The sequence below is a fragment of the Balaenoptera acutorostrata genome, chromosome 10, assembly GCF_949987535.1.
Source record: "Balaenoptera acutorostrata chromosome 10, mBalAcu1.1, whole genome shotgun sequence".
NCBI classification, from domain to species: Eukaryota; Metazoa; Chordata; class Mammalia; order Artiodactyla; family Balaenopteridae; genus Balaenoptera; species Balaenoptera acutorostrata.
The window spans coordinates 99325036-99339479 of record NC_080073.1 but is presented as its reverse complement, the minus strand read 5'-3'; the positions used below and the strand labels follow the sequence as shown (position 1 = coordinate 99339479).

Here is a 14444-nt window from a genome sequence, read left to right as displayed (position 1 = left end):
TTTTGCAGAATAAAGCAAAAGTAGTCTGATTTTGGCAGACTGGGCTGTTATTCAAATTGAGGCAGATACAATCACTATACAGAGTGACAGTTGCCAGGCCTTGGAGAGGGCAGTGTTATCTGCTTACCAGCTCCAAGTGTGCCTGAAGGTCAAGGGGAGGAGCAGAGGTTGTCACTCAGGAACAAGCACGTCTGTGTCAAGAAGCATATGGCCTGGGACCCAGGTCCCATCAACCAGCATGCTTCCTCTCCCACCCCACGGAAGGCAGTCCCCTACTATTATAGTGTTGTCGCTTTCTCCCTTTAGATCTGTTGGTATTTGCTTAAAATGTTTAGGTGCTGTGATATTGGGTGCATATATATTTACAATTGTTACATTCTCTTGATGGAGTGACCCCTTTATCATTATGTAATGAACTTCTTTGTCTCTTGTTAAATATTTTGACTTTAAAGTCTGTTTTGACTGATATAAGCATAGCTATTCCTGCTTTCTTTTGATTTCCACTTGCATGGAATATCTTTTTCCATTCTTTCACTTTGAGCCTATGTGCATCCTTAAAGCTGAGTTGAGTCTCCAGTAGGCAGCATATAGTTGGGTCATATTTTACCCATTTAGCCACTCTGTGCCATTTGATTGGAGAATTTAATCCATTTACATTTCTTTTCTTTTTTTAAAATTAATTTTTATTGGAGTATGGTTGCTTTATAATGTTGTGTTAGCTTCCACTCTCCGTTTACATTTAAAGTAATCATTGATTTGTAAGGACTTACTAATGCCTTTGTATTAATTGTTTTCTGGCTGTTTTGTAGTTTCTTTTAATTTCTTCCTCTCTTGCTGTTTTCTTTTGTGGTTGATGATTTTCTGTAGTGGTATGCCTTGATTCCCTTTTCTTTATTTTTTTATGTATCTACTATAGATTTCTGCTTTGTGGTTACCATGAGGCTTACATAAAACATTTTCGAGATATAGTTTAAGCTGATAACTTCTATTGCATACAAAACTACCGTTTTTCTCTCCCCACCCACATTTTATGTTTTAGATGTTATAATTTATCTCTTTTTATATTGTATATCTATTAGAAATTATAGCTATAATTATTTTAAATATTTTCACCCTTTGACCTTTATTCTAGAGTTCATTAACACACCACTGTATTACAATATTACAGTATTCCAAATTTGAATATATACTTTACCAGTGTGTTTTATATTTTTTAATATATTTTCATGTTACTAATTAGCATTTTTTCATTTCTTTTGACAAACTGCTTTCCACACTATTTGTAAGGCAGATCTAGTGGTGATGACTCCCTAAGCTTTTATTTTTCTGGGAAAGTTTTAATCTTTCCTTCATTTATTAAGGACAACTTTGCCAGGTAAAGTATTGTTGGTTGGCAGTTTTTTCTTTCAGCACTTTATATGTATACATTATCCCACTCTTTTTTGGCCTGTAAGGTTTCTGCAGAGAAATCTGCTAATAGCGTTATGGGTGTCCCCTTGTATGTGAGAAATTTTTTCCTTTTGCTCCTTTTAAAATTCTCTCTGTGTGTTTGATTTTACACAGTTTTGTTATAATGTGTCTTGCAAAAGATCTTTGTGGGTGAAATTTTTGGGGGTTTGAGAGCTTCATGACCTTGGATGTCCAAATTTCTCCCCAGATTTTAGAAGTTTTCAGCTATTATTATTATTTTAAATAATTAATTAATTAATTAATTTTTGGCTGCTTTGGGTCTTCGTTGCTGCATGCAGGCTTTCTCTAGCTGCAGCGAGTGGGGGCTACTCTTTCTTGTGGTGTGCGGGCTTCTCATTGCGGTGGCTTCTTGTTGCGGAGCACGGGCTCTAGGCACAAGGGCTCAGTAGCTGTGGCTCGTGGGCTCTAGAGTACAGGCTCAGTAGTTGTGGTGCAAGGGCTTAGCTGCACCGCAGCATGTGGGATCTTCCCAGACCAGGGCTCGAACCCATGTCCCCTGTGTTGGCAGGCTGTTTCTTAACCACTGTGCCACGAGGGAAGTCCCTATTATTTTTTTTTTAATTTTTTATTTTATATTGGAGTATAGCTGATTAACAATGTTGTGATAATTTCAGGTGCACAGCAAAGCAACTCAGCCATATGTAAACATGCATCCATTCTTCCCCATCAGCCATTATTTTTTAAAATAGCTTTCTGCCCCTTTTCTCTCTTTTATCCTTCTGGTACTCCAATAATGTGTAGATTGTTTCCTTTTTTTAAAATTGGGATATCATTGACATGTAGCATATTAATTTCAGGTAGCATATTAATTTCAGGTGTATAACAATGATTTGACATTTGTACATATTGTAAAATGATCACAACAATAAGTCGAGTTAACATCTATCCCCACAGGTAGTTACAGTTTTTTTTTCTTGTGATGATAGCTTTTAAGATCTACTCTCTCAGAAACTTTCAAATACACAATAAAGTATTAACTATAGTTGCCATCCTGTCTGTACATTACATCCCCAGGACTTATTTTGTAATTGGAAGTTTGTACCTTTTCACCCCCTTCACCCATTTGCACCCCTTCACCCACCTCTGGCAACCACCAATCTGTTCTCTGTACCTATGAGTTTGATTTTGTTTTTTGTTTTCCTTTTCGATTCCACATATAAGTGAGGTCAGACAGTATTTGTCTTTCTTTCTGACTTATTTCACTTAGCATTTTGCCCTCAAGGTCCATCCGTGTTGACACAAATGGCAAGATTTTATTCTTTTTTATGACTGAATAATATCCTGTTGTATATATATACCACATTTTCTTTATTCATCCATCATTGGACACATATTGCTTCCATGTCTTGCCTACTATAAATAATACTGCAGTGAACATGGTGGGTACATATATATATTTTCAAGTTAGTGTTTTCATTTTCTTCTGTTAAATACAAAGAAGTGGAATTGCTAGATTATATGGTAGTTTCATTTTTAATTTTTGGAAGAACCTCCATACTGTTTTCCATAGTAGCTGCACCAATTTACATTCCAACTAACAGTGCACAAGGGTTCTCTTTTCTCCACATTTTCACCAACACTTGTTATCTCTTGTCTTTTTGATAATAGGAATTCTAATAGGTGTGAGTTTATCTCATTGTGGTTTTGGTTTGCTCCAATCATTGGTGATGTTGCGCATCTTGTCATGTACCTGTTGGCTGTCTGTATGTCTTTGGAAAAATGTCTATTCAGATTCTCTGCTCTCATTTTAATCGATTATTTGTTTTTTTGGCTATTGAATTATATGAGTTCTTTACATATTTTGGATATTAACCCCTTGTCAGATGTACGATTTGCAAATATTTTCTTCCCTTTTGTAGTTTGATTTTTCATTTTGTTGATGGTTTTCTTTTCTATACAGAAGCTTTTTAGTTTGATGTAGTGCCACTTGTTTATTTTCATTTTTGTTGCCTTTGCTTTTGGTGTCAAATCCAAAAAATGATCATCAAGATGGATGTCAAGGAGCTTATAGCCTGTATTTTCTTCTAGGAGTTTTACGATTTCAAGTCTTACATATAAGTCTTTAATCGATTTTGAGTTAACTTTTGTGTATGGTGTAAGATCGTGGTCCAGTTTCATTCTTTTACATGTGCCTGTCATGTTTTCCTAACACCATCTATTGAAGAGACTTTTTTTTTCCATTGTATACCCTTGGCTTCTTTGTTGTAAATTAATTTGATTGTATATGCCTGGGTTTATTTCTTGGCTCTCTATTCTATTCCATTGATTTATGGGTCTCTTTTTTATGCCAGTACCCTACTGTTTTATTACATCTTTGTAATGTAGTTTGACATCAGGAAACATGATGCCTCCAGCTTTGTTCTTCTTTCTCAAGATTACTTTGGCTATTCGAGGTCTTTTGTGTTCCATACACATTTTAGGATTGTTTGTTCTGTTTCTGTGAATTGTTTCTATTAATGGTATAGTTTGTTTGTATTAGTGCTATCACATAGTTCATATAGGCTTTCTTACTCTCTCTTATTCTTTTTCCTTTGTTCTCCTCTGACTGGATAATTTGGGTAAATGATCTGTCTTTGACATAGATTCTTCTTCTTCTGGATCAGGTCTGCTGTTGATATTCTCTATTATTGCATTTTTCATTTCACTTCTGTATTCTTTCGCTCCAGAGTTTCTGTTTGGTTCTTTTTTTATTATTTCTATTTCTCTATTAAACTTTTCATTTTGTTTGCTTATTGTTTGCCTGATTTTATTGAATTGTCTTTGTGTGTTCTTGTAGCTAACTGAGCTTCCTGAAAGCAACTACTTTGCAGTCTTTATTAGGCAAATTGCAGAGCTCCATTTTCTGTGGCGGTCCGTGACTATATCATTATTGTGGTTTTTTGGAGGTGTCACGTTTCCTTGAGTTCTCACGTTCCTTGAAGTTTTGCGTTGCTGTCTTCATATTTGAAGAAGCAGTCACCTCCTTTAGTCTTTGCTGACTGGCTTCAGGAGAGAAATACCTTTTTGTCTACTAGGGATTCTGAAGCTGTCTCAGACCTTTCCTATGGCTATGCCTGCTCCACACTTTTCTCTCTCTGGGGGACCTCTGCAGATCGCGCTTTCTCTGGAATCTGCACGGCCAGGCCAGGTGCTCACAGCCTCCTGCTGCTTTCCCTAGGGCAGTGGTGGGTGCTGGAGCTTGTGTGCTTAATCCCCATCCTGCTGAATAGGGCTGGCTGTCTACAAACTCTCACAGTCATTGCCCCTGTGGGGGTGTGTGTGCAAAGTGAGCCAGCCACAGGGTGGGGCTGTGTATGGGTGAGGCATGTGGATTGGTTGCGCTGTCCATGGTCCAGTTGCGGCGGGATCCGTAGGTGAGGCCTCCCCAGCAGCTCATGAGTAGGCTTTCCTAATGGAGTCCCTGAAACAGTTAGTAGGATCTGCGTCCCTTTGATGCTCCCTGAGAACCCTGGATTCTGTTCTCCCACCCCCAAGCCACGTAGTGTACTTTATTATCCTGGATGGGGCAAGCAAGAAACGGTCTTATTTGGCAGGGTCCCTCACAGCTGGGGCAACTGAGCGCTCCCTCAAACCCTCTCACCTTCCCCAGTGGAGAGATCATGAGCTAAGAGGGTCTCTCTTGGCCCTGAGCTGTGCTGCCTTTGAGCAAGTGGTGCTGTGGCTCAAGCGAAAGTGTCCTTGTTACCCGCTCAGTGCATCCCATCTTGGGTTTCTTTCTTCCTCAGACGATGTGCTAGATCTTCCCCACTGGACTCTCAGACTTCCACAAAGGCCACTCTGTCAGTAGGTGATTTTCAAAATCGGTGTCCTTTGGGGGAAAGCAGTAGAAAACTCCTATTCTGCTATTTTGCTCATAGACTGTTGTTTTAATGTTTGCCCTGGAACTTTGGATATGCCGTGCTCCCAGAACTGCAAGCAAACAGGATGACTACTCATGATTTTGCATTTTGCCCTCATGTACCTTCTTGGAGAGGCCTCCAGAATTGGGAAGGAGTCAGGAGGACAGCTTCTTTGTTCCAGTGGTGCTATGAATGCCTAGTTTGGTGCCTGGCATATAGAGGCATTCAATAAATATTTGCCAAGGGACCAGAATAAGAAACTTAGAAAATGCTAAGAAACTTAGAAAGTCATTTAGTGACGAACCTCTGCATAATTCCATATTGAATAATCCTTTATACATAGTCACAACTAAGTATTATTAATTGATTTACGGATTTTTAAAATGCATTAATCCAGGCAAAAGATATTTCAGTACTCCCCGTCAGACTGAGGAATTCAGCAATAAAGATTGTCTTTAATTTTTCATATTCTCGGCATAGTACACATTGGTAGAAAAAACAAAGGAATTGGCACTAGGAAAATGCCTCCACAGGAAGGATATTTTGGTAAAGAAGACTATTCTCGCTCCAGTGAAGGCTGTTGGCCTTTATCATTTTAAGCCACAGGGTGTCACCTCAGAGTAAGATTTTTTAAAATGCCTTAACTTAGGAGAACTTGGCTATTAATCATAGGGTTGATTCTGTGTAGCACTAAAAACCGTTTTATCAGAAGTATGAGTAAATAAATGTAATATGGACACCAAATTATTCTCTACAGCCTGTGCCCCAAATAAGTTCAGAAGCTCCTCAGATGGCAGAAGTCTTCAATTTTCATGGCAATGAAGAGAGCTGTGTTCAAAAGCAAGAGTGCACTCCTTCTACCAGCCACCAACAAACGAGTTAGCATCCATTTGAGATCACTCTAGTTTAAGCCACGGTGTGTTTACTGCTTGTGTTCATTTTTGAAGTGCTGTGTGTACATAGTTTTAACCCCTTTATGAGAATGTCAAAAAGTCCTGGTTAAAAGAGGCATGCAGTTACCATGGAAACAAAGCTGAGCCAACTGCATCACTTAGGACCTGCATCCTTTAACGAGTGCACTGATTTCCCTAGGGGTCCCTGTTCTCTCTGGAGAGCCATTCCTTTGTTTCAGGTAAAGTACTTAACAAGATTGCCTCTTCAAAAAGGGTTTTCTATGCCAAATTATTTCCATGTCCCTGAAGTGGTCCATCTGGATGATGACTGTTTAGTAGGTTCACAAATTCCAAGCAGCTCATTCAGGGGGCAACCAGCTTATTTACACAGTGTTCCTGGATTCGTCTCTCCATTGAAGGTAAATATTGTCTGTGCCAGCAGATGCCCTGCTTTTCCACGGGTGGTGCATTGGCATGATAAGTCGAAATTCAAGGCCATGCTTTGAGTTGTTGCTACAAATATGTTGTCAGAAGAAAAAAAAAAAAAATCCAGAAGGGACAGAACAGGCAGCAAGGAAAGAAATGTAAAGAAACGTAGTAGTTGTTCATCGGTGCCTAATTGGGGCTGGCTGGAATCCTTTCTAAGTGGTTTCTTTGGGCCCTGACTGGGATATGGACACCATGTGAGATTCAAGCATGAGCTCTATTTGTTTTGAGGCTGGAAGAGGACAGTGCTGTGTCTGGATTCTTTCTTTGATTTTAAAAAATCATTTAGCCTTGAAACAGTGCAACTCCCTAGAAAATATCCACCCATACTTTTCAAACAAATGAACACAATCTAAGAGTAGTGAGAAGAGATAGTGGCACCTCTCAAAGCTGAGAGTTTTTCTTATGCTTTTCATTTTATTTTATTTTTTTTATTAGAGAGGCTGGTTGTGGGCTCTTTCTTTTCCAAGTGAGAATGTGACCTCTACCGAAGTTTTCAGTTTATGAAAATTCTATTATAACAAAGCAACTAAGGTGTCCCATGAAGGTCATCATTCATATATGATCATTTTATCTATATATCTGGTATTATTAATTTAGTTCTTTCTGCACTTGGTCGTCCTTTTCTCTCAATTAGATATTTATTATCTCTCTTGTTTTACCTCTTGTTTTGCTATTTCCTTTTTGTTTCTTTAATAGAAAATAATCTAAGTTGACATTTAAACCTAAGTTATTCATTTTTCTTAAAAATGTATCTTCCCTTTTACCACAGGGCATGAACTATTTTAACATTGACTATTCTCTGTTTTGCATAATTTTAATAGCAAAATTCTTTTTCTTTTCCTTCTGTCACTTTGATGTTTATGACTGGTATTTCCTACTATGGTGCTATTTCTAAAAATTAGTATTTTACGGTTCCTCCCAAAAGGTAGTTTTAGCAGATCTTAAAATGCTAAATTTTATTAATTTCACTTTGTTATTTATGTAGTAGGTATTTGGGTCTCTGAGGTTTTTGATATTCCTGTATCTCTGCCCTCACTGCTAGTATAAGATAATTAGAATACATTCTTGTTTCACTAAGATCCTTTTTTACAATATAAGATATATCTTATTTTGTAGAATCTTGGATATTCTGCAGCATTTACTCACTTATTCATTCTTTCATTCAGTGAATGTCTACTGATATCTACTATGCACCAGCCACTTTCCTACGTGTTAGATATTCTAGTGAACAAAACAGACAACATACCTGCCCTCACTGGACCTTACCTTCTAGTGGGGGAGACATAATACACAAGAAAAGTGAAATATGTAGTATATTATATTGTGATAGAGGCTAAGTAAAAATTAAGCAGGGAAGGGGATTTAAGAGCTGGGGGGTTGGGTTGAAATTTTAGTTTGGATGGCCAGGGGAAACCTTAGTGTAGTTATGGGGGGGTGGGGGGAGGCTGCAAGTCAGAAGAGCAGCAGGTGCAAAGGCCCTGAGGTGAGAGTGGCCCAGGGTCTGAGGAGCTGGAAGGAGACCAGGGTAGAGCAGTGGAATGCAGAAGGCGAAACTTGCCTCTTTGCTTTCCCACCATTTTGCCCAGCTCCCTGCACATAGTAACACTCAAATATTCATTGAGCAAACTCATGAAATTAAATTCCAGAACTTTCAGGGGGAAAATCTATAGTGACTAGCTAGATGTGGGAGGAGAGAGGGAAGAGCAGATGTCTTCCCAGTTAAGTGTGTGTGGCGGGGCTGAGTGTATGGTGGGGAAGAAAGAGCAGCTGGGGTGGGGAGGAATGGAAAAGAGTGGGTTTTGAGTGGAGATGTTGGGTAGGCAGTTGGAAACACAGGTTTGCTGCTTGAGAGAGCTCGGGCAAGAGAGGGATTTGGGGGATGACAGTTGAAGGGATGGGACTGATGAGCTCCTCCCAGGAGCTGGCCTTGGACAGTCACGGTGTGGGGATGCAGAGAGGTATGGATGCTTTCTGTAGGCAGAGCCTCAGGCCTTGATGGTGGGAGAGAAGAGGGTGGTAAAAAGCAGGAGTCGGGCCTGGTGCTAGTGCACTATTGACAGTGATAAGATGCCACTGATAAGACAGAGGGCCCGGATGGGGTGAGGACAAGTTTGGAGTGAACTGAACATCAAAATAAAAGATATTGTACTTTTTATTTCCCTACCCCTATCTTTCCCCTCCCTGCCTCCCTCTCCCCACTGGTAACCACTAGTTTCTTCTGCATATCTGTGAGTCTATAAGAGGTACAAACTATGAGGTATAAAATAAGCTAGAAGGATATATTGTACAACATGGGGAATATAGCCAATATTTTATAATAATGATAAATGGAGTATAACCTTTAAAAATTGTGAATCATTGTATTGTACACCTGTAGCTTATCTCACATTGTACAGCAGCTCTACTTCAATTTTTAAAAACAAAATGTTTAGTAAATGCTGAACTGAAAACAGAATCTGTATTTAAATCTCATCAGCGGAGGCTCTCAGTCACTTGAGCTAGCGAGGACCCAAGATGAGCTCCTTTATGAGGCAGCTCTCAGTTCGGTGCTGAAGCTCCTGTGTCACCAGCAGGTGGCGCCCTCCGCGGGGTGATCCGATGCGCTTCCAAGGGCCAGTCTGCCTGGAAACCTCACCACCTTGCTCTTTAGCCCAGAGCCCTGGAAGTGTTTTTTTTTTTTTTTTTTTTTTTTTTTTTAAAGCAACCATCTGCCTTTTTTTTTTTTTTTTTTTTTTTAATTAATTAATTTATGGCTGTGTTGGGTCTTCATTTCTGTGCGAGGGCTAGTTGTGGCGAGCAGGGGCCACTCTTCATCACGGTGCGCGGGCCTCTCACTGTCGTTGCCTCTCTTGTTGCGGAGCACAGGCTCCAGACGCGTAGGCTCAGTAGTTGTGGCTCACGGGCTGAGTTGCTCCACGGCATGTGGGATCCTCCCAGACCAGGGCTCGAACCCGTGTCCCCTGTATTGGCAGGCAGATTCTCAACCACTGCGCCACCAGGGAAGCCCCTGGAAGTGGTTTTGATGCCAACCATTACTCCTTTTCGTTTGACGCAGCCTGTATCTTGCTCAGGGAAGTGTTTCTGAATGTTACTGAGCTCATCAAAGGGATTGCACGTTCCCGTGGGTCCTCTTTCAGGCACCAGTAGACTTAGTGCTTTGATACTTGTGTTGTTCTTAGTCAACATGCCAAATGATAAGCAATTTGCAACAAGTAGGGAATGAGTTTCGCTTGCTGCTCATCAAGGCTAGATACTAGTGAAAAGAGAGCAAGATAAATTTAGGACCCAAGAAACGCGTGTGTGGTTATCAGCAAACTGCGCTTGCCTTCAGACAGAGCAGATGGTCATTTCGCTAAGTGGAAACAGTCGCGATTGGAAGAAGGCGATGCTCCAGGATGCCTTTCCTCAGTGGCAGAAGAAACAGACTTGGCAGGTAACGTTGTGCGCCCAGCCAGCCGGTCAAGCAAGAATGTGGCAAATGTGTAAGCGCTGAATGTCCCAACGGGAATTACAAGGCAGTTACAGTTTTAAGATCATAGTAGCTGCAGGACCCTAAAAACTAAGCACTTTGTCCTTTCAGAGACAAGTACATTGCTGCACAAATGGTAGCTAAAAGCAAGCACTATCTCCTCCTGGCAATCTGATTTCTGCCTCTTAACTCTTTGTGGCAATTTTCAGGGCCTAGGTGTTCTTAAATTTACAGGCCTCTGCTTTAGGTGATGATTATTAGCTAAATTTTTGAGTTAGAAATATCCACTCTGTACAAATGAAGGAGACTGATCTGAAAAGGCTGCATATGTGGCGTTGGCCTTCTGGATGAGTGACACTATGATACTTTGAAACAAAAGGCTCCAAGAAGGCAAATTTGGAAGCCCTAAGGTACTCGAGGACTGTGGTTAAGAGCCAGGCAGCCTGGGTTCCAATCCTGGAGCTGTCAGTGTGAGCTTGCACCAGTTATGTGATATCTGTGTTAGAAGTGGGCATTAACAGTGCCTATCTCACTTGGATTTTGTGAGAATTAAATGAGTTGATACATACATATCCCTTAGAACAGTGCCAGACCCCTCATGAGCCCTCGTAAAACTCCTTGGCACCCAGAAGCTGTTATGCCAGCATTGCCCCTAGAAATGCCCTACCCATCACAGCCTCCGAAAAGCCTCTTACAACACCTCAGCCTGCTTCTTAGACATACTATCAGTTGCTCTGATTTAAAGTGCTGGGAAAGTTTGGATGAAATGAGCACTTGCCAGAGAGTGAGTTTTAGTGGGAAGCAGCATGAAGCATCCGCCGAGGACTCTTGGCTCAAGCTGGCCTGGTGGGTCACAGCCAGGCAGCCAGTGGGGCTTCTGTGGATCGCATCTGTGCTTCCAAATGACTGTCCACGCTCTGGGCAGCGGGTGGACTGAGCACACCTATTCTGAGCCCTTTGTTAGTTTTATTTAATGTTCTATTCTTGTTCAGAAGGCATTTCTACTCCATCCTTAAAAGTTATTCCAGAGAACTTGAAAGGTTCTGCGATGATCACCACCTTTGAAAACTTCACTAGAGAACTGAAAAGAAAATACGAGGTAATGGTCCACTAAAAATGAAAAGCTAGCTTGTTATGTGTTTAAAGTAACAGGTTCATATTCATTAATACTATTGTTATCCTTCCTGTGTGAAGGTGTCCCTGAGTCTCTGGGGAGGTAGGTTTGTCTTAGCTGTGGTCACTGAATTTAGTGCCTTTGTGAATTGTGGTTTATATTTATAAGACAGCTATTCCATGTCCATTTGCTACCATGGGACCAGATGGACCTATATGGAAAGGTTTGGTTTTGTTGATCGCATTCTCAGAAAACTGGACAACCAGGAAGCAGTGATTTGGTCACAGTGATAGACAAGGAAGAGAAGGCAGGGGGACCATGTGGATGAGAGAGGTGTCTGGGACAAAGAAGGAGGTGACCGTGGGCAGGTGGTCAGCTGAGTGGTGGCCAATTGAGACACACCGCACATACAGGCCGTCACAAAACCTTGCCTGCAAGGTGGACTTTGAAACCACTTCCATCCCCTCCATTTTGTCCTACTATTTATAAATCCCTGCTGAGTTATTTATTAGCACATTTGAGAAAAGTATCTTACCCTAACATAGATTCATTGAACTAACTTGGAAGATCTCCAATCTTATTTTCTGCAATACCAGTGTAAGCTAATTTATCATGGAAATTTGTTCATGATATTCAATATGTGTATTAATAGCATGAATATAAGTTTTACTATTTTTAGCTTATTGTCCTTTATGTGTATCAAACCTGAGGTAACACACGAAGTGTGTGGCATGGTGTCTTATTACAGTTCTTTAGTGATAATGTTTGCTGTGAATATTATGTGCAGGCAACATCTTTTTAATACAAAGCCCACACCCGATTTGGGTAGTTATGTTTAACCCAACCGTGCTCATTTTGTTATTGTTATGGTTTAGCTTAGGTACAGAAGGAGCCCACTTTATTCAGAAACTGCAAAGCAAGCACCAGATTGCCTAATAAAACTTTTAAACCAGATACATCTGTGCAAGTAAGTGTTGGGTTCAAAACAAGTTTATGGACTTGGGATCCCTCACAAACAACATTTCCAAGGGGAAAGAAGAGAAAGGAGACGTGTATTTTTTTTTTAATAAATTTTATTTATTTATTTATTTATTATTATTATTATTATTTGGCTGTTTTGGGTCTTCGTTTCTATATGAGGGCCTTCTCTAGTTGCGGCGAGCGGGGGCCACTCTTCATCGCGGTGCGCGGGCCTCTCACTATCGCGGCCTCTCTTCTTGCGGAGCACAGGCTCCAGACGCGCAGGCTCAGTAGTTGTGGCTCACGGGCCTAGTTGCTTTGCGGTATGTGGGATCTTCCTGGACCAGGGCTCGAACCCGTGTCCCCTGCATTGGCAGGCAGATTCTCAACCACTGTGCCACCAGGGAAGCCCAGGAGTCATGTATTTTTAAGACAAGAACCGTCTAGAGAAAAATATGAAGTATCTTTGCAGTAAGATTAAGAAGGTCTTGTGTCAGGTCCAGGCGGTCCCAGTGAAATTCGTTGCTTTTGTTTTTGTCAGACTGAATAAACTAGAACAGTTTCACACTTTCGTTCTTCAAGAGCTGAGCAATCTTGAGGAGGATATTGGGGGTCTGCAGCGCCTTGAAGAGGATGTTCTGGTAAGTTCTTTTTGTTTGGAACATTCTCTGTGAGTTAAGAGGATCTGTTCCCGGGTGGAGTGACTGTCAACCACTTCAACCAACCAACCTTTTGTTCAATTTTAGGAATTTTGGGGGAAACAGTCTGATGATCTGAGATCATTCTGTGAACTGCAGCTGCTGAGGTATTTATTTATTTATTTTTTAACAAGCATTCTTTCTAGAAGTATCTTAGTGGAAGTATGAGGTACTTAGCTAGAGCATGAGCAGTCGATGTTGGTAAAAGCTTACGTAAGTAGCTAATTAGCCGCGTCTTTTCTAAGCAGCCACTTCCGGGGCACTCTCTGGGCACAGGGTGTGGCTTGGGATATTGCTCAGGAAAGATCATCCGAATTTCAGTGTTTTTTGATACAAAGTGTTTTCTTTTTAAGCAATATTTTAAAAAATTGAAATAGATTTTAAGAAAAATATAGAGGTTTCTGTATGAACAGTTGATTTTCATTTAAACTGAATTGTGTTCTTGAAAGAATATATTCTATACACCTTATGTATATGTAAGTATTTTAAACATATATATATATTTTAAAACAACACATGGGTTTATCTTGCTGCACGTTCCTTTCACTGTGATTAGTCAGTTATATTCTGAGGCTGCTGCTTCTCTCCATTTGGACCATTGTTCCTCTTTCTAGAGTGTAGGGAGTCGGGGAATGGAGAGTGGAGCGCTTCACTCCACTGCCTGTGCCCTGGGAGAAATTCTAGTGTTTTCTTCCTGCTTGAATCAAAAGGGATCCCTATGTAAAGTTATAATGGCTAAAGCTTTCTCTACTAGTTGAGCATCAGCTTTTATCACAGAAATGTAAGTCACGTGGTTTTAAAAAGGATATTATTCTTTTTTTCCTTTTAAAATATTTATTTATTTATTTATTTTTGGCCACATCGTGCAGCATGTGGTTCCCCGACCAGGGATCGAACCCTCGCCCCCTGCATTGGAAGCTCAGAGTCTTAACCACTGGTCCGCCAGGGAAGTCCCCAAAAGGGTATAATTCTGATCACATCGTGCATTTCAAACCAGAACAACAAAAACTGTCAAAATTTGAGTTATCCATTCTGCTATTTACTCCAGTTAACATAATAATAATGACAGCATAGTCTATAGATTTTCAAAGTTCTTTCATACACACATCGTCTTCCATGTACCATTATACATGATGAAAGTGGATATCCATTTAAATTCTCTTCACTGAATGCCCATGGTTGGTTAGGAATGGTTCTCAAACTGGTTGGAATAAGACCTCCTAACACTTTTAAAATTTATTGAGGATCCCCAGAGAGCTTTTGCTTTGTGGGTTATTCCTGTGAATATTTTCCACATTAAAAATTGAGACTGAGTTTTTTAATGTATTTATTTAAAAATAACAGTAATAAATCATTACATACTGATGTAAATAACAGACTTTTATGAAAAATAATCAGACTTTTCAAAACAAGAAATTTGAGAAGAGTAGCATTGTTTTATGTTTTTGCAAATCTCTTTAATGTCTGGCTTAATAGAAGACTTTATATCTGCTTCTGGATTCAATCCGTTGT

The 14444-nt window shown here is 40.2% G+C and overlaps 1 protein-coding gene across 1 annotated transcript in view; it reads left to right on the top strand.

Annotated features, from left to right (window-relative positions):
- SYCP2L (synaptonemal complex protein 2 like) overlaps nt 1–14444 on the top strand; it is a 72660-nt gene that overhangs the window by 47252 nt on the left and 10964 nt on the right. The window contains exons 26-30 of the mRNA XM_057554931.1: nt 10023–10124; nt 11153–11259; nt 12150–12241; nt 12776–12875; nt 12981–13039. Coding sequence (XP_057410914.1) covers nt 10023–10124; nt 11153–11259; nt 12150–12241; nt 12776–12875; nt 12981–13039 — 460 coding nt within the window. The remainder of the gene's footprint in view (nt 1–10022; nt 10125–11152; nt 11260–12149; nt 12242–12775; nt 12876–12980; nt 13040–14444) is intronic.